The following is a 19,808-nucleotide window of genomic DNA, read 5'->3' as shown; positions in this document are numbered from 1 at the left end:
GTGCCCGCAGCAGGCACAGAATCCCCACGTCCTCTCCCTGCTCCGCGCCCACGCCCATGTGCCTTACTCCTTGCCTTCTTCATCTTGGTTGACTGATAAAGATAAGCAGAAAAGTACTAACGGCTTTGTGTGCTTATTCCTGAACAGCTCCGAGTCCTAACAGGTATAAGAAACACTAATTTTCTAAAGTGTGGACTAGACTTTAATATGAGCTAATGTGGCCTACAGAAATGTAAAGTGGTGTGTTTGGTGAACTTTATTATTTATTTATTTTTGGGGGGCTGAACTGACAACAGAGAGAGCTGCACTCACATGGAGACCGTGCAGACAGCCCTAAGAGGCGCTGCAAGGCCCAAAAACCCTCCTCTACGTTATCCTATGTAGTGTTTTTCCACAAGTTAGCTGGATACGGGTGGAAAGACACTAATAGGAATTTTTTGAAAAAATGTGCAGCAGCCTGCACTACTTAAAACAAAAGGAAAATTGATTTTACGGTATGACGCAGTGAAGAACCCTGAGCTGGATACAACCAGGCTATGGCTGCTCACAGACTACAGGGCGAGCTGCAGTCACACGGAGACTGTGCAGACAGCCGTAAACGGCGCTGCAAGGCCCAAAAAACCTCCTCTACTTTATCCTATGTAGTGTTTTTCCACAAGTTAGCTGGATACGGGTGGAAAGTCACTAATAGGAATTATTAGAAAAAATGAGCAGCAGACTACACTACTTGAAAAAAAAAAAAAAATAGAACAGTATGAGGCAATGAACCACCCTCCCTGAACTGAATACAACCAGCTATGGCCTATGGCTGCACACAGACTAGAGAGTGGGCTGCACTCACACACACACACAGACCTTGCAGATCGCTGTGAAAACAGCGCTGCAAGGCAAAAGCAAGGTGATTAGTAGGTGAACACAGCGGTTGCTAAATTAGCCTTGGAAAAGAACAATGAAGCAAATCGCTATCTCTAAACTGGCCCTCAGTCAGCAAACAGCGTCCTGTCACTAACTGAATTCACAGCAGAGTGAGCGCAAAATGGCGCCAGCGACTTTTAAACTGCAGCATGACATCATTTCAGCAGCCAATCACAGCCTTGCCAGTAGTTTCATGCCCTCCATGCTGAATAGGATGTGCCCACACTTGGAATCATTCTCATTGGCTGAATTCATGCAAATTTGTGCAGTTTGAATCCTGGGAACTTCCGATTCCGGTATCCGATACGCGGCAAGTATCGGATCTCGGTATCGGAATTCCGATACCGCTAAGTATCGGACGATACCCGATACTTGCGGTATCGGAATTCTCAACACTAATAGTGAAGTGCTGGACCTGTATTCAGTGTGACAGCAAATAGATTGATATGTGATAATCTGTAGTAACAGAACCTTAATAAAAGCATTTTTTATTCATTCTTTACCTACTGTAAAATAGGGCAATATTAAACCCCACAGTGTTATTTTTGATACTAATAGAAAATATTGCATCCATAGCTTGTGAGTCATAGAAAGTGTGATTCTTGCAACGTAAGATGGGCAAGCCACATTTTTTACATCTTAAAGAAAAATATCTTTAATATGCGAACTGTAAAATAAAATATTTTGTATACTTTGTTGTTGTAATAGTCCAAAATTAGACCGGTACACATCACTCAAATACAGCAGTTAGTTACTACTGGTTACCATCTGTTTTTTCCTAGAGAGAAAGGTTGAGGTCACTTGGACATTACTAAGGCTTTATAAACCTCAAATTACAGTTCAATACAGTCCTATCAGATGTCACAGTTTTATATACATGTTTTCTGGGCAATTAGAGGCTTTTTAGTGTCATGATTCACAAAAAATATATGCACTATGAATCAAACCTTTCTGCAAAATTCTGAAATCAATCATTCCTTTTCATTGCTCTTGTTTTGACTCTTATTTCATCTTTAAAGAGCTTAAAGGCTTTTGATAAATTTTCATATTTAAAATAATGGTGAGTTTTATTTATTTTTTGTAGGAAAGAAAGAATCAAGATACAGAATTTTGTGAGGAGAATCTACAGGCAACAATAGCAGACTTATTCCTTGCTGGAACAGAAACAACAAGTTTGACTTTGAGATACGGTTTTCTTATACTCATGAAATATCCAGAAATACAAGGTAATAATTTTAATGTATTTTTATATAATTTAATAAAGTCCTCTCATAGCATCATGGCACGAGTAGTGGTAGAATTTTAGCATTGCCCATCAGGGTACATGGTAGCCTTGGTGATCTTGTTAAAGATTTTGCATTGGAGCCTAGGAGTTTCATATTGAAAATTAAAATGTTATCTGTATTTAATTTGCTTAATAAAAGAACATAAATATGATGCTGAGTCATTTCATACAGACAAGACATGAGTTGGGATAGTCAAGGAGTCCGAGGGCAAAAGCCAAGAGGATACGTCGTAAACAGAGGGAAGAGATAAAAGCATAGTCAGGTAACGGACCAAGGTCAAAATACCAAGATAGGAGATCAGAACACAAGGGTTAAACAGACGGATGGTCATAGCAAGGTCCAAGGTTAGGCAACGAAAGATCATCTAGCACAGAAAAAAACCAACCACACTTAGATAAAGCTACGCTTGGCAGAGGTCTGGTACTAACAGCAAAGCTAAGTAGCTGGACAATCACCTAGGACAATGAACACCTAGAGACAGCCAGTAGCTCCCAGTCTCAGATTGGACAGCCAAGCTGTCAATCTAAATGCCCACAGCTCAGCACACCCCTGCACTAGACTGGTCACTGAGCTGTCAAAGTACTGACAGCTTCAGCACCACGAACCTCAACCTTCTCTCTGTGTGACGCCATATTGTGCCTCCGTCTGCAATGCTTTTTGCATAAAATGGCTTGTGATGAAACAACATAAGAAATTTAATCTCAAGAATTTTATTTAAATCCACAAAAAATATTTCTATGGAATTGGAAGCATAAGGATGTATTTAATAAGCTACAAAACACAGCCTGGGAGAAAAATGTGGTCTGTGGTGCCGTTGCTGATGGTCTCCAACAATATGGCTGCATAGTTTTCTGTCAAATCAGAGCAAAGAGGAGCAGCTTGGGAGCAGGGATGAGTAAGTACAAATTATGTATTTTATAGCCATCTATGACCCCCATATATTAAGACAATGGCATCCCTTGACCACTAATTGTCACTTTATAAAGGTGTATATTAGTTAGAAGTAGCTGCCTATGAATCTGTCTCTCTCCATTTCAGATAATGGGAGTTGCCAATCTGTTGTATAACAATGATATTAAACTGGCAGTCTATAATGGAGAAAGCCACATGCAGGGTCTTCTCCCCTCTGGAGTACTGATTAAGAGGGAAGAACCCACCAGTCTCCTAACAGGTACAGTAGGAGTCTGGAAGTGGAACTTGCATCTATCATACATATGGATACACAGGGGGTCAGCGATTGCTGTGGTCCGCTAGTCAAAACCATATGGACCAGGTATGATCCCAAAGAATGCCCGCTCTCCTTTTACCTTGGGCATAATTCTACTCAGACAACACAGGGTGAGGGTAAAACAGTGTGGTAATACTTTATTGAACCACAAAACAGACAAATAACACATAGAACAGTCCCAGCAAAATACCCAAGATGTTGCAAAATTAAAGAGACTCACCGTTCAGTTGACTCACAGGGAAAAAAACAACTGTGATTTCAGAGCTTCCAGGGCCAACTATCCCACCTGTGGCAGGAACAGAGAGGAGGCAATGACGTAAAAACAAGCTTAGGAAGCTGACAGTCCATTGAGGTACAACGCCATGTAGGAGGGAGGATCACAACCTGGCTTCTCTGAACATTTCCATGGAATCAGGTGACGGTGGGTCCAAACGTATCCATGGATTCAGTGATGGTCAATGGAGCAAATGTGTATTCTTTCAGCCTGAGCCATGGTCCCCTAAGCTGGCATCCTGTAGAATGTCAAATCTGTGTCCCTTGTGATTGGGCCATGATGTCATGGCTGACTGCTGTCTTGTAGAGTGTTCCTCGGTGTGGTTTTGTAGAGAGTCTCTGGTTCTTTGGATCGCTTGGATGTCTTGTAACACAGGCATATCCCCTTTTTATAGTTCACAACTATCATCCTTAATACCATCTTCCACAGGTCAAGTTGAAGTGGTAATGAGGTTAACACGCATTGTTAGGGTTCGAGTTCCCGTCTCTGCACAGGGGGAATCTCGGGCCATCTCCGCTGCGGTCTCCCATTCTTCTCCTGCTGCAGTGGAGTCTGCTCAGCGGAGACGTCAGTCCCAGCGTCTCGCTCAGTCTGACTCTGTACAGAGAGTTACTGCTGCTTTTCCTGCTTCTGCCATTGAAGTCAGTGCTGGGCAGCGGCGAGCAGACGCTTCTGGGACTAAGTCCTGCTTTTCTCGTTCTGAGCATGCCCAGAGTAAGATCTCTCAGTGGAGATCGAGGGTCACATGATCAGACACTGCAGCTAAGGTCCTGTAGGTGCTCACACTCTGTGGCAGCTTCTCATTGGTCCTTTCTGGAAGGTCCTGTACGTGCTGCAACTATTTAAGGCTCGCATAGCCGCACGGCCATGTGCTAGTATTGCTCTTTATTTATGTACTTTGTGCCAGTGTGGTCTTGTATGAGTGTGTTCAGGGACCTGGCTGAAATAAGCCCCTAGAATGCTGGCACCTCCGGCGAGGAGTTTGTATGCTTGGGTATTCAGGGACCTGGCCGAAATAAGCCCCTAGAATGCTGGCACCTCCGGCGAGGAGTTTCGTGTACATGCATGACCACTGACTGCTCTTGTTTAGGCAGTTAGCCTGTGCCTCTGTGGAGTCTAACAGGGCGCAGTGCTTTGAGTTCACGGCTGCTCTGTGAAGTAACAGAGTTAGCTAACACCGCCATTTAGTTCCGCTATTTGCTAGCAGCAGGTTCTCCTGCACGGTGGACCCCGGGCTGCGAACGCATCTATCATAAAAAAATCTATATATTCATTTGGTGCGTTCTGCTAGCCCTAACATAATACTAGAGCCAGGGTCTGGCTAGTAAATGGCGGACATACAGCAATCTTTGCGGTATATCCAGCAGCTGGAGGGTAGGTTGCTTTCGAGAGCTCAATCTCAGATGTGGATATTTCCGTAGTTGCTGTACAGGCTGCTAGCGTGGCTGCAGCAACCTTGTCCATTGCCACCCCTGTTCCGACATTTTTGCGCCTCCCGCTGCCAGAAAAATTTTCTGGAGAAAGCAGATCTTGTAGGGGATTTGTGAGTCAGTGCTCTATTCACCTCAAGCTACTGGCTGCACGTTTTCCTACAGAGTGGGCTAAGGTGGGATTTATTGTGTCCCTCTTGTCGGACAGGGCGTTGGAAAGTGCTGTGGGAGTGTGACGATTGTGTGGTGCAGAGTGCTCCGTTGTTTCTGAGCACTCTGAAACAGGTCTTCCTAGGACCTCAAGTCACCCATGATATGGTGCTCCAACTGCTGGCATTAACTCAGGGTGAGTCCTTGGTCAGCCAATTTGCCATCCGTTTCTGAACTTTAGCTTCAGAGCTGGAGTGGTTGGATAAAGCCCTTATCCCCATATTTTGGAGGGGGCTGGCTGATCACGTTAAGGACGCTCTGGCCACTAGGGAGATTCCAGCCACACTGGAGGAGTTAATATCTGTCTCTACCCGTATTGACCTCCGTTTTAACGAGCACAGGTTAGAGCGAGCCCAGTGTGGGCAGAGGTTTGAGCTGGCTCCCACCTTCGCCAAACCTCTGGAATCTCCGGTCCAGTTTCCTGAGTCACATGAGTCCAGGGAGGTGTCTCGAGCGGGTTCTAAGTCCCGGACTGCTTGGTCACCCAAGGTCTGTCATTAGTGTTGAGCGATACCGTCCAATACTTGAAAGTATCGGTATCGGAAAGTATCGGCCGATACCGGCAAAGTATCGGATCTAATCCGATACCGATACCCGATACCAATACAAGTCAATGGGACTCAAGTATCGGAAGGTATCCCTGATGGTTCCCAGGGTCTGAAGGAGAGGAAACTCTCCTTCAGGCCCTGGGAACCAAAATAATGTGTAAAATAAAGAATTAAAATAAAAAATATTGATATACTCACCTCTCCGACACAGCCTGGACATCACCGCTGGTAACCGGCAGCCTGCTTTGTTTAAAATGAGCACGTTCAGTACCTTCCATGACGTCACGGCTTCTGATTGGTCGCGTGCCGCTCATGTGACCGCCACGCGACCAATCAGAAGCCGTGACGTCATCCCTCAGGTCCTAAATTCCTAATTCTAGGAATTTAGGACCTGAGAATTACATCACGGCTTGTGATTGGTCGCGTGGCGGTCACATGGGCGACCGCGACCAATCACAAGCCGTGACGTCATCTAAGGCCCTGAACGCGCTCATTCTTAGGAAGGAAGGCTGCCGGAAAGAAGCCGAGGGTGAGTATATTCCTATTAGGTATATACTCACCCTCAGACGCGCCCTGCTTCTTTCCGGCAGCCTTCCTTCTTAAGAATGAGCACGTTCAGGGCCTTAGATGACGTCACGGCTTCTGATTGGTCGCGGCCACCCATGTGACCGCCACGCGACCAATCACAAGCCGTGACGTAATTCTCAGGTCCTAAATTCCTAGAATTAGGAATTTAGGACCTGAGGGATGACGTCACGGCTTGTGATTGGTTGCGTGGCGGTCACATGAGCGGCACGCGACCAATCAGAAGCCGTGACTTCATGGAAGGTACTGAACGCGCTCATTTTAAACAAAGCAGGCTGCCGGTTACCAGCGGTGATGTCCAGGCTGCGTCGGAGAGGTGAGTATATCAATATTTTTTATTTTAATTCTTTATTTTACACATTAATATGGTCCCGATACCGATTCCCGATACAACAAAAGTATCGGATCTCGGTATCGGAATTCCGATACGGCAAGTATCGGCCGATACCCGATAATTGCGGTATCGGAATGCTCAACACTATCTGTCATGTTTGCCAGCAGTCTGGACATCTTGCCACAAGATGTTCCCAGCGGTCGAGGAGACGTCAGCCTCTAGTGGTAGTCGGTGGAGGTACACTAGATACGGCGACGTTTGCCTCAAAATTGTCCTATAAGGGGACAATTATTATTGGATCATCTTCCCACTCAGTAGAGCTCTGCGTGGACTCTGGGGCGGAGGGCAATTTTATGTCTTCCGCCTTCGCCCAACATCACGCAATACCCCTGGTTACGCAACCAGTTACGGTACGAGTGGTGAATGGGTCGACACTAGTGTTGAGCGATACCTTCCGATATCGGAAAGTATCGGTATCGGAAAGTATCGGCCGATACCGTCAAAGTATCGGATCTAATCCGATACCGATACCCGATCCCAATGCAAGTCAATGGGACCAAAATATCGGAATTAAAATAAACCCTTTCTTAACTTGTAGGTTCATTCTACATGAAGGAAAACAACTAAGAATAATGTAGGATGTATTGGGGGACGTGGCGGAGACATTAAAGGCACAGAGGTTTAGCCCAATCTAATAGAATAGCAGGATTTTGTTTTGTTTTTTATGACGTTCGGCGTTAGAAAGATTTTGACTATGTTAATTTTTTTTTTATTTTGTCAGATATTGATGTTTCACTACTTCCACACCCTTCACCTTCTTTTTTACTTTTCCCACACTTTCTTCTTCATTATCCTCATCATCAGCTTCTTTGACATCAACTTCTTCACCTTATTCATCTTCTTCTTCATCTTCTACCTATTTTTTTTTTTTTTACATTGTTCATATTCTTTTTATTTTACTATTATCTTCTTCATATTCAAATTCTTCATCATATTCTTATTTGTGACAAGCATTCCCGTAGTTGTTATCTATAAAAGTTTGAAGATTACACCTTCCGTTCTGCCTGTCACAAAACGGTTAGATTTGTCCGCGTTCAGTTTGGCCTGCAGCATCAGGCTTTATCCAGGGGCACCACGAGGAGGAACGGACTCACCCCCATACACTGCTTAGTCTTCTTCTGCTTATAATTTAGATAATATCTTTTGCTCTGATATTTAGTGTTATGCTTAATGTTCTTCTGCTCTTTGTTCTGCAGCCTCTTGTTCTTCTGCTTCTCGGTCTTCCAGGTCGTCGTCGTCTCCAGGGTCGTCGTCTCCGGGGTCGTCGTCATCGGGGTGGTCTTCAGGGTCATCGTCTCCAGGGTCGTTGTCATCTCAGTGGTTGTCGTCTCTGGTGTCGTCGTCATCTTAGGGGTGGTCTTCCGGGTCGTCGTCTTTAGGGTCTTGAACTTGGAAATGTAGCAGAAGGTACAAGTAGGCTGAGAAAATGCCGAGAAACAGCTGATGGAACTGGAACTCGGATGGCTACCCGAAGGTCCAAGAGCCAATGGAACTACCGAGGACCAGCTGACGTTACTGGAACCCAGTTACTAAGCAGGAGGTACCCGTGCTGAAAGCACTACCAAGGACCACCTGACGTTGGTGGAACTCAGATACCCAGAGGGAGGCACCTAAGCCAAAGGCTCTGCCCAGAACCAGCTGACGGTACTGGAACCAGGATGGGGAGCAGAAGGTACAAGAACAAAAGACACTGCCGAGAACCAACTGACGGTACTGGAACCCGGATGGGTAGCCGAAGGTCCAAGAGCCAATGGAACTACCGAGGACCAGCTGACGTTACTGGAACCCGGTTACTAAGCAGGAGGTACCCATGCCTGAAAGCACTACCAAGGACCACCTGACGTTGGTGGAACTCGGATACCCAGAGGGAGGCACCTAAGCCAAAGGCTCTGCCCGGAAACAGCTGACGGTGCTGGAACCAGGATGGGGACCTATTCAAGCTTGTCTTCCTAGAGCCCCAACTAGCAATGTTGGAGCAAAGGGTCAGCAGGGGGAGCAGAGTGTAGGCCGAAGCCTGCACTGGCGGCAGCTTTGTGTCTGCGTGGCTGTTGCAGGACACGTTGCCGGCTACACAGCAGGGGAACAGCTGGCAGTGCTGAACCCCACTGACACATTGGCGGGTGTTTTTCTCTGTGCAGCTAGCAGTACCGGGCACCAACTGGCGGTGTTAGAGCCCAGGCTCTGCAGGGGGAGCAGAGTGTAGGCCGAAGCCTAATTGAACCAATTTTAAAGGTAACCTTTAACCCCCCCTCAGGGGTTACAAACTACAAGAGCCACAGCTTATGCAGCAGTAGTGCTGCACAAGTCAAAGGTTGCTCTTTTAATTTAGTTCCTTGCACAAGCTGAAGGAAACACGTACAACATTTTGGCCCTTATACAGTCAATCTGTCTTGGAGGCGGGATGTTATGACCCCAATGGCGAGGGTCTCAGAGATATCGGCAAGTCTGCGAAGTACAAAAATCCAGCTCATAGGGCAGTGGTAACTGGGTTGACCATATATCTACTCCTAACGCCAACACTAGAAGTAGCCGGGGAACATGCCTACGTTGGTCGCTAGATGTCTCGCGCCAGCCGGAGAGCTAACTACCCCTAGAAGAGGAAAACAAAGACCTCTCTTGCCTCCAGAGAAAAGACCCCAAAAGTTGGATACAAGCCCCCCACAAATAATAACGGTGAGGTAAGAGGAAATGACAAACACAGAGATGAACTAGGTTTAGCAAAGAGAGGCCCACTTACTAATAGCAGAATGTAGTAAGATAACTTATATGGTCAACAAAAACCCTATCAAAAATCCACACTGGAGATTCAAGAACCCCCGAACCGTCTAACGGCCCGGGGGGAGAACTCCAGCCTCCCTAGAGCTTCCAGCAAGGATAGGATACAGATTATGTACAAGCTGGACAAAAATGCAAACACAAACAAATAGCAAAAAGCAAGAAAGCAGACTTAGCTTAATCAAGCAGGAACCAGGATCAGTAGACAAGAGCACTACAGATTAGCTCTGATATCAACGTTGCCAGGCATAGAACTGAAGGTCCAGGGAGCTTATATAGCAACACCCCTGACCTAACGACCCAGGTGAGCATACAAGGGATGAATGACATACCCAGAGTCAAATCACTAGTAGCCACTAGAGGGAGCCAAAAGGTAAATTCACAACAGCGGGAGTTCCCTTCGTAATGAGACGCAGCACAGCTGGCAAAAATACCACCTTGGTGCTTGGCGCGGCCTCCTGAGCATCGCATTTTGCTGTACAGGAGTCTGTGTTGTTGCGTTATCCCTTGGCCATGCGCTGCCCGTCTTCTGACATCATTTCATGTCGGCTGGTGCGGTTCGCGATGCCCATGAATCCCAGCCCCGCAGTGTCTTTACAGTGTTTGACACTGCGGGGCTGGGATTCATGGCCTGGCGCAGTACATATGTTCGCCTCTCGCTCGTGTCCTTACACCTGCTACAGACTGTGCGGCGTCAGCTGATCCCTTATCGCATGCCGCGGCCATGAAGCCGCACAGTCTGAACAAGGCAGAAGGAGCTGAGTGACAGCCTGGCGAAGATATGCACTGCTCATGCCCGTCAATCACACCCTCGCAGTCAAAATAAATAAGACACCGAGGGGCGTTGTGTGGGTCAGGGCGGCCGCAGAGGCGCAGCCAGCCAAACAATGATGCCAGAAGACGGGCAGCGCTACCAAGGGGGTTGCAGCGTGTCATTACAAAGGAAAGTCACACCTCCGGGATGGTTAAATGGTCACAGAGGACACATTTTTGACGTGTTCAGTTCCACATGTGCAAGGAGAATAAGTTTATGAGCCACCTTGCACACATGCAGCATTACCGCTGTACAAGGTGGCTGTAAAACATACAAACGCCTGGGGGAGGGCGGACAGGTTCCCTTCAATTTCAGTTCTTGTGTCTGCGTGGCTGTTGCAGGACACGATGCCGGCTACACAGCAGGGGAACAGCAGGCGGTGCTGAACCCCACTGACACATTGGCTGGTGTTTTTCTCTGTGCAGCTAGCAGTACCGGGCACCAACTGGCGGTGTTAGAGCCCAGGGTCAGCAGGAGGAGGAGAGGGAGCAGAGTGTAGGCCGAAGCCTGCACTGGCGGCAGCTTTGTGTCTGCGTGGCTGTTGCAGGACACGTTGCCGGCTACACAGCAGGGGAACAGCTGGCGGTGCTGAACCCCACTGACACATTGGCGGGTGTTTTTCTCTGTGCAGCTAGCAGTACCGGGCACCAACTGGCGGTGTTAGAGCCCGGGCTCTGCAGGGGGAGCAGAGTGTAGGCCGAAGCCTAATTGAACCAATTTTAAAGGTAACCTTTAACCCCCCCTCAGGTGTTACAAACTAGAAGAGCCACGCCTTATGCAGCAGTAGTGCTGCACAAGTCAAAGGTTGCTCTTTTAATTTAGTTCCTTGCACAAGCTGAAGGAAACACGTACAACATTTTGGCCCTTATACAGTCAATCTGTCTTGGAGGCGGGAGTTCCCTTCGTAATGAGACGCAGCACAGCTGGCAAAAATACCACCTTGGTGCTTGGCACGGCCTCCTGAGCATCGCATTTTGCTGTACAGGAGTGTGCGTTGTTGCGTTATCCCTTGGCCATGCGCTGCCCGTCTTCTGACATCATTTCATGTCGGCTGGTGCGTTTCGCGATGCCCATGAATCCCAGCCCCGCAGTGTCTTTACAATGTTTCACACTGCGGGGCTGGGATTCATGGCCTGGCGCAGTACATATGTTCGCCTCTCGCTCGTGTCCTTACACCTGCTACAGACTGTGCGGCGTCAGCTGATCCCTTATCGCATGCCACGGCCATGAAGCCGCACAGTCTGAAGAAGGCGGAAGGAGCTGAGTGACAGCCTGGCGAAGATATGCACTGCTCATGCCCGTCAATCACACCCTCGCAGTCAAAATAAATAAGACACCGAGGGGCGTTGTGTGGGTCAGGGCGGCCACAGAGGCGCAGCCAGCCAAACAATGATGCCAGAAGACGGGCAGCGCTACCAAGGGGGTTGCAGCGTGTCATTACAAAGGAAAGTCACACCTCCGGGACGGTTAAATGGTCACAGAGGACACATTTTTGACGTGTTCAGTTCCACATGTGCAAGGAGAATAAGTTTATGAGCCACCTTGCACACATGCAGCATTACCGCTGTACAAGGTGGCTGTAAAACATACAAACGCCTGGGGGAGGCTCCTCAGCGTTGTTTGAATCTGTCCCGGAGTCTGCGCTGTTATGTTATCCCTTGGCCAGGCACACTTAGCGCTGCCCGTCTTCTGACATCATTTGGTGTCAGGATGGCTGCGCCTGTGCGGCCGCGCTGGACGAGATCCCGCCTCGCTGTGTCATCTAATGTAATCACTCTGCGAACCTGTGATCCATGGGCATGAGCAGTGCATATCCTCGCCTCTCACTCCCCTCCCTACGGCTTCTTCAGACTGTGCGGCGTCACGGCCGTGGCATGCTATTAGGGATCAGCTGACAGCGCACAGTCTGAAGAAGGTGTAGGGAGATGAGTGAGAGGCGGAGGTTAAGATATGCACTGCTAATGTCCATGGATCACAGGTCCGCAGTGGGATTAAATCAGAAGAAACTACGAGGCGGGATCTCGTCCAGCGCGGCCGCACAGGCGCAGCCATCCTGACACCAAATGATGTCAGAAGACGGGCAGCGCTAAGTGTGCCTGGCCAAGGGATAACATAACAGCGCAGACTCCGGGACAGATTCAAACAACGCTGAGGAGGAGGCGCACGGCGCCAAGGGGGTAAGAATGACGGCTGTGCTGCGTCACATGACAAAGGAAAGTTCCACCGACCGGACGGTTTAACCATGTGAGGGGACACATTTCATAAGTGTTAGGTTCAGCATGTGCAAGGAGCACCACGAAAAGAGGCACTTTTTCCCTTTGCATCATTAATGCTGCACAAGGTGTCTCCTTCAGTAACAAACGCCTGGGGGGGGGACAGGTTCCCTTAAATTTAACTTGCTGTGCCTGCGTGGCGGTCGCAGGACACGTTGCCGTATACACAGCAGGGGAGCAGCAGGCATTACTGAACCCCACTAACACATTGGCGAGGTGTTTGGCTCTGTGCGGACAGCACTTCTGGATGGCAACTAGCGGTGTTGGAGCCTAGGGACAGGAGGAGGAGGAGGTGGAGGAGATAGGAGAGATTGCCACACACACAGCTGGGGAACAGCTGACGTTACTGAACCCCAATAACAGAGGAGGGACTGTTGGGACTGTGCGGACAGCACTTCTGGACGGCAACTAGCGGTGTTGGAGCCCAGGGACAGGAGGAGGAGGAGGTGGAGGAGATAGGAGGGATTGCCACACACACAGCTGGGGAACAGCTGACGTTACTGAACCCCAATAACAGAGGAGGGACTGTTGGGACAGTGTGGACAGCACTTCTGGATGGCAACTAGCGGTGTTGGAGCCCAGGGACAGGAGGAGGAGGAGGTGGAGGAGATAGGAGGGATTGCCACACACACAGCTGGGGAACAGCTGACGTTACTGAACCCCAATAACAGAGGAGGGACTGTTGGGACTGTGCGGACAGCACTTCTGGACGGCAACTAGCGGTGTTGGAGCCCAGGGACAGGAGGAGGAGGAGGTGGAGGAGATAGGAGAGATTGCCACACACACAGCTGGGGAACAGCTGACGTTACTGAACCCCAATAACAGAGGAGGGACTGGTTGGGACTGTGCGGACAGCACTTCTGGATGGCAACTAGCGGTGTTGGAGCCCAGGGACAGGAGGAGGAGGAGGTGGAGGAGATAGGAGGGATTGCCACACACACAGCTGGGGAACAGCTGACGTTACTGAACCCCAATAACAGAGGAGCGACTGTTGGGACTGTGCGGACAGCACTTCTGGACGGCAACTAGTGGTGTTGGAGCCCAGGGACAGGAGGAGGAGGAGGTGGAGGAGATAGGAGGGATTGCCACACACACAGCTGGGGAACAGCTGACGTTACTGAACCCCAATAACAGAGGAGGGACTGTTGGGACTGTGCGGACAGCACTTCTGGACGGCAACTAGCGGTGTTGGAGCCCAGGGACAGGAGGAGGAGGAGGTGGAGGAGATAGGAGGGATTGCCACACACACAGCTGGGGAACAGCTGACGTTACTGAACCCCAATAACAGAGGAGGGACTGTTGGGACTGTGCGGACAGCACTTCTGGACGGCAACTAACGGTGTTGGAGCCCAGGGACAGGAGGAGGAGGTGGAGGAGATAGGAGGGATTGCCACACACACAGCTGGGGAACAGCTGACGTTACTGAACCCCAATAACAGAGGAGGGACTGTTGGGACTGTGCGGACAGCACTTCTGGACGGCAACTAGCGGTGTTGGAGCCCAGGGACAGGAGGAGGAGGAGGTGGAGGAGATAGGAGGGATTGCCACACACACAGCTGGGGAACAGCTGACGTTACTGAACCCCAATAACAGAGGAACGACTGTTGGGACTGTGCGGACAGCACTTCTGGACGGCAACTAGCGGTGTTGGAGCCTAGGGACAGGAGGAGGAGGAGGTGGAGGAGATAGGAGGGATTGCCACACACACAGCTGGGGAACAGCTGACGTTACTGAACCCCAATAACAGAGGAGGGACTGTTGGGACTGTGCGGACAGCACTTCTGGACAGCAACTAGCGGTGTTGGAGCCCAGGGACAGGAGGAGGAGGAGGTGGAGGAGATAGGAGGGATTGCCACACACACAGCTGGGGAACAGCTGACGTTACTGAACCCCAATAACAGAGGAGGGACTGTTGGGACTGTGCGGACAGCACTTATGGACGGCAACTAGCGGTGTTGGAGCCCAGGGACGGGAGGAGGAGGAGGTGGAGGAGATAGGAGGGATTGCCACACACACAGCTGGGGAACAGCTGACGTTACTGAACCCCAATAACAGAGGAGGGACTGTTGGGACTGTGCGGACAGCACTTCTGGACGGCAACTAGCGGTGTTGGAGCCCAGGGACAGGAGGAGGAGGAGGTGGAGGAGATAGGAGGGATTGCCACACACACAGCTGGGGAACAGCTGACGTTACTGAACCCCAATAACAGAGGAGGGACTGTTGGGACTCTGCGGACAGCACTTCTGGACGGCAACTAGCGGTGTTGGAGCCCAGGGACAGGAGGAGGTGGAGGTGGAGGAGATAGGAGGGATTGCCACACACACAGCTGGGGAACAGCTGACGTTACTGAACCCCAATAACAGAGGAGCGACTGTTGACTGTGCGTACAGCACTACCAGTCAACAACTAGCGGTGTTGGAGCCCAGGGACAGCAGGAGGAGCAGAGGAACACAGTGTAGGCCGAAGCCTGATTGGAGAAAGTCGAAAGGGAACCTTTAACCCCCCCCCCCAAGGCGTTTGTAGCTGAAAGAGCCAGCTTGTGCAGCACAAAGGATGCAAAAGGAAAAGGTGGCTCTTTTCATTATGCTCCTTGCAAACACAGAACTAAACACTTATAAAATGTGTCCCCTGATACCGTGAGACCGTCCCGGAGGTGGGACTTTCCTTCGTAATATGACGCAGCACAGCTGTCATTCCTACCCCCTTGGCGCCGTGCCCCGGCTCCTCAGCGTTGTTTGATTCCGTCCCGGAGCCTGCGCTGTTATGTTATCCCTTGGCCAGGCACACTTAGCGCTGCCCATCTTCTGACATCATTTGGTGTCAGGCTGGCTGCGCCTGTGCGGCCGCGCTGGCCGAGAGCCCGCCTCGCAGTGTCGTCTAATGAAATCCCACCGCGGGCCTGGGATACGTGGCCATGCGCAGTGCATATCCTCGCCTCTCACTCCCCTCCCTACGGGTTCTTCAGACTGTGCGGCGTCACGGCCGTGGCATGCTATTAGGGATCAGCTGACGGCACACAGGCTGAAGAAGGCGTAGGGAGATGAGTGAGAGGCGGAAGTTCAGATATGCACTGCGCATGTCCATGGATCTCAGGCCCCCAGTGGAATTAAATCAGAAGACACTGCGAGGCGGGCTCTCGGACAGCGCGGCCGCACAGGCGCAGTCAGCCTGACATCAAATGATGTCAGAAGAGGGCAGCGCTAAGTGTGCCTGGCCAAGGTATAACATAACAGCGCAGGCTCCGGGACGGAATCAAACAACGCTGAGGAGCCGGGGCACGGCGCCAAGGGGGTAGGAATGACAGCTGTGCTGCGTCATATTACGAAGGAAAGTCCCACCTTCGGGACGGTTTTACGGTATCAGTGGACACATTTTATAAGTGTTAAGTTCTGCGTGTGCAAGGAGCTAAACAAACATAGCTACCTTTTCCTTGTGCAGCATTATTGCTGCACAAGGTGGCTCTTTCAGTAACAAACGCCTTGGGGGGGGGGGACAGGTTCCCTTACATTTCAGTTGTTGTGTCAGCGTGGCGGTCGCAGGACACATTGCCGGCTACACAGCTGGGGATCAGCTGACGTTACTGAAACCCAATAACACTGGGTCGTATGTTTTGACTGTGCAGACGGCACTTCAGAGCCTCAACTGGCGGTGTTGGAGCCCAGGAATTTAAGTTCAGGTGGTAGAAAGATGAACACAACAGGAGACCTGGATAACGTAGACAGTCACCTAATTATTTAATCAGGAAGAGGAGTGGCAAATTCCTGCGAGATCCAGGCCTTGTTCATTTTCAGGAAAGTAAGCCGGTCAACGTTATCGGAGGATAGTCGCATGCGACGGTCAGTTAGTACACCACCTGCAGCACTAAAGACGCGTTCCGATAATACACTAGCCGCAGGGCAAGCCAGCACCTCCAATGCATACTGGCTTAGCTCTGGCCATGTATCCAGCTTTGAGACCCAAAACTTGAAAGGTGAAGAGCCGTCTGGGAGTACAGCAAGAGGGCAAGACATGTAGTCTGTCACCATCTGACGGAACCGTTGCCTCCTGCTGACTGGAGCCGTCTGTGATGGTGTAGACTTTTGTGGCGGGCACAGAAAACTGTGCCACAGTTGGGCCATACTGGTCTTGCCTTGGGCAGAGGCACTGCTTCTGCTCCCTCTTTGTGCAGAGCCTCCACCACTGCCTGGACGCACTGAGCTGCTTTGTAATGCACTAGCAGCACTTCTCTCACTTGGAATGGAGAAGATGATGGAATTCACCAGTGTGTCTTGGTACTCCCGCATTTTTCACTCCCGGTTCAACGGTGTGATGAGGCTTTCTACGTTGTCCCGGTAGCGAGGATCGAGGAGGGTGAACACCCAATAATCAGACATGTTGAGAATGTGGGCGATGCGGCGGTCGTTTCTCAGGCACTGCAGCATGTAATCCACCATGTGCTGCAGACTGCCAACTGGCCAAGAAACGCTGTCCCAGTGCTGGAGGCATGATCTCTGCCCGCTCGTCATCACCCCACCCTTGCTGTACACACTGAGTACTGGACAATTGTGTAACTCCCTCCTCTGGACGGATGTCTTCCTCCTCCATTGACTCCTCCTCATCCTCCTCACAAACTGTCCCCTGCCTACGCGTTTGTGTGGAACCACGTGACGCTGACTGTCCAGAAGATGATGGAAATGGTGAATCCTCATCCTCCACCTCTTCCACAACATCATCCCTTAGCGCTTGCAGTGATTTTTCAAGCAGGCAGATAAGGGGGACAGTCATGCTGACTAGTGCATCATCTGCACTCGCCATCCGCGTGGAATAATCGAAGGGACGCAAAACCTGGCAGACGTCATTCATAGTGGCCCACTCTGTGGTTGTGAAGTCTGAATGGCGCTGAGTGCGACTTCTTTGCGCCTGATGCAGCTGGTACTCCATTACAGCTTGCTGCTGCTCACACAACCGCTCCAACATATGTAACGTGGAATTCCACCTGGTAGGTAGGTCACATACGATGCGATGTTCCGGCAGGCGGTGTCGGTGCTGCAGAGCCGCAATGCGCACTTTTGCCGTGCTGGAACGCCGCAAGTGAGCACACTCTAGGCGGACCTTGTGCAGCAGTGCATCAAGATCCGGATAGTACCTCAAAAAACTCTGCACGACCAAATTGAGCACATGTGCCAGACATGGGATGTGAGTGAGGTTGCCGAGGCCCAGAGCTGCCACCAGATTTCGGCCATTATCACACACTACCATGCCTGGCTGGAGATTCGCTGGCACAAACCACACATCGCTCTCCTGCTTGATGGTATTCCAGAGCTCCTGCGCTGTGTGGCTTCGATTCCCCAAAGAAATTAATTTCAAGACGGCCTGTTGACGTTTGGCCACGGCTGTGCTGATGTCGGTCGTAACAGGTAAACGTTCATCACGGGTCCATGTGGAGGTGGACTGTGACGGCTCCTGCAGCGATGATTCAGAGGAACTGGTGTAAGAGGAGGAGTCAATGCGTACAGAATGGATTCCTGCAATCCTTGGAGTGGGCAGGACACGTCCTGCGCCACTCACACGATCTGTACCCGGCTCAACGACATTAACCCAATGGGCAGTGAGGGAAAGGTATCGCCCCTGTCCATGTTGACTGGTCCACGCATCGGTGGTGAGGTGGACCTTGCTACTGACGGCATTCAGTAGCGCGTGTTTTATGTGTCCCTCCACATGCTTGTGCAGGGCAGGGACGGCTTGCCTGCTGAAGTAAAAGCGGCTGGGCACATTGTACTGTGGGACTGCCAATGACATCAAGTCACGGAAGCTGTCAGTCTCCACCAGCCTGAATGACAGCATTTCCAGTGACAGAAGTTTGGCAATGCCTGCAGTCAGAGCCTGTGCTCGTGGGTGGTTTGACGAGAAAGGCCGCCTTTTCTCCCATGCCTGTACTACCGATGGCTGTACACTGGGCTGGGAGTGTGTGGATGACTGGGAAAGTGGTGCTGCAGTTGGAATTACAGCGGGTCTCTGGACAACAGGGCCAGAGGTTCTTCCACAGCGATCCTGGGAGGAAGCCGAACCAGCTGCGTGTGAGCTGGAGGAAGAGGCAACACGAGCTGAAGAGGTGGTAGCTGCCGCTGTTGGTTGGCCTAGCTCTTCAGTGTGTCTTTCTAACTCTGCCGCGTGCCTGGTGCGCACATGTTTCCACATGTTGGAGGTATTGAGGTTGCTGACATTTCGACCTCTTTTGACTTTGTGATGACACACCTTGCATTTGACATAGCAAATGTCATCTGCAACTGTGTCAAAAAAGGACCAGGCACTGCAAGTCTTGGGAGCGCCCTTTTTGGCTTTTGGAAGAGACATGCTCCTAACGGGTGCCAAAGCGGAGGCTGCAGGATCCGCAGTCTTCCCCCTCCCTCTCCCTCTTTGGGCCGTACGGGGAATCTCTTCCTCAGAGCTGCTCCCACCACCTTCCTGTCCCTCACGCCAAGATGGGTCAAGGACCTCATCATCTACACTACCCTCTGCCCCCAACTGCTCCTCCTGGGTAGTCTCAGCAGCAGAGCACGCACCAGAAAGTGGCACCTGAGTGTCATCAGCAGATGCGTCCTGCGATGTGGTGACCGGAGGCACTGGCCCACCCGCCTCTTCAGAGGAAGAGAGAAAAAGCGGTTGGGCATCACTGCACCCTGCCTCTTCTTCCATTTCTCCAATGCTGCTTGGCTGGCCCCCTGTTTCCAAGCCAAGAGATTCAGAGAACAGAAGTAGAGACGGCTCTTGTCCTGGGATCTCTGTCTGCCTGGGCAATTTGGCAGGTGGTGAAGAGACAGATAGCTGCTCTCCAGTGCTCTGTGTCTGAGAGGATGTGGCACTAATTGAAGTTGATGCATTAGCTGCCATCCATCCGACAACGGCTTCTATTTGTTCTTCACGCAGCAGCGGTGTACGGCGCTCTGCGACAAAGCTGCGCATGAAGGACTGTTCCCTGGTGAAAGTGGGTGCTGATGAGTCACCGGTGCCCGCAGCAGGCACAGAATCCCCACGTCCTCTCCCTGCTCCGCGCCCACGCCCACGTGCCTTACTCACTGCCTTCTTCATCTTGGTTG

General features: G+C 50.6%; 1 protein-coding gene across 1 annotated transcript in view; it reads left to right on the top strand.

Annotated features, from left to right (window-relative positions):
* Positions 1–19,808, top strand: part of LOC143805900 (cytochrome P450 2C8-like) — a 114,518-nt gene that overhangs the window by 45,480 nt on the left and 49,230 nt on the right. Inside the window, exon 6 of the mRNA XM_077285652.1 lies at positions 2,000–2,141. Within this exon, the coding sequence (XP_077141767.1) occupies positions 2,000–2,141 (142 nt within the window). The remainder of the gene's footprint in view (positions 1–1,999; positions 2,142–19,808) is intronic.

This window comes from Ranitomeya variabilis, chromosome 2, assembly GCF_051348905.1.
Source record: "Ranitomeya variabilis isolate aRanVar5 chromosome 2, aRanVar5.hap1, whole genome shotgun sequence".
NCBI lineage: Eukaryota > Metazoa > Chordata > Amphibia > Anura > Dendrobatidae > Ranitomeya > Ranitomeya variabilis.
Note: the sequence above shows the minus strand (reverse complement) of the source record. Positions and strands in the feature narration are given on the sequence as shown.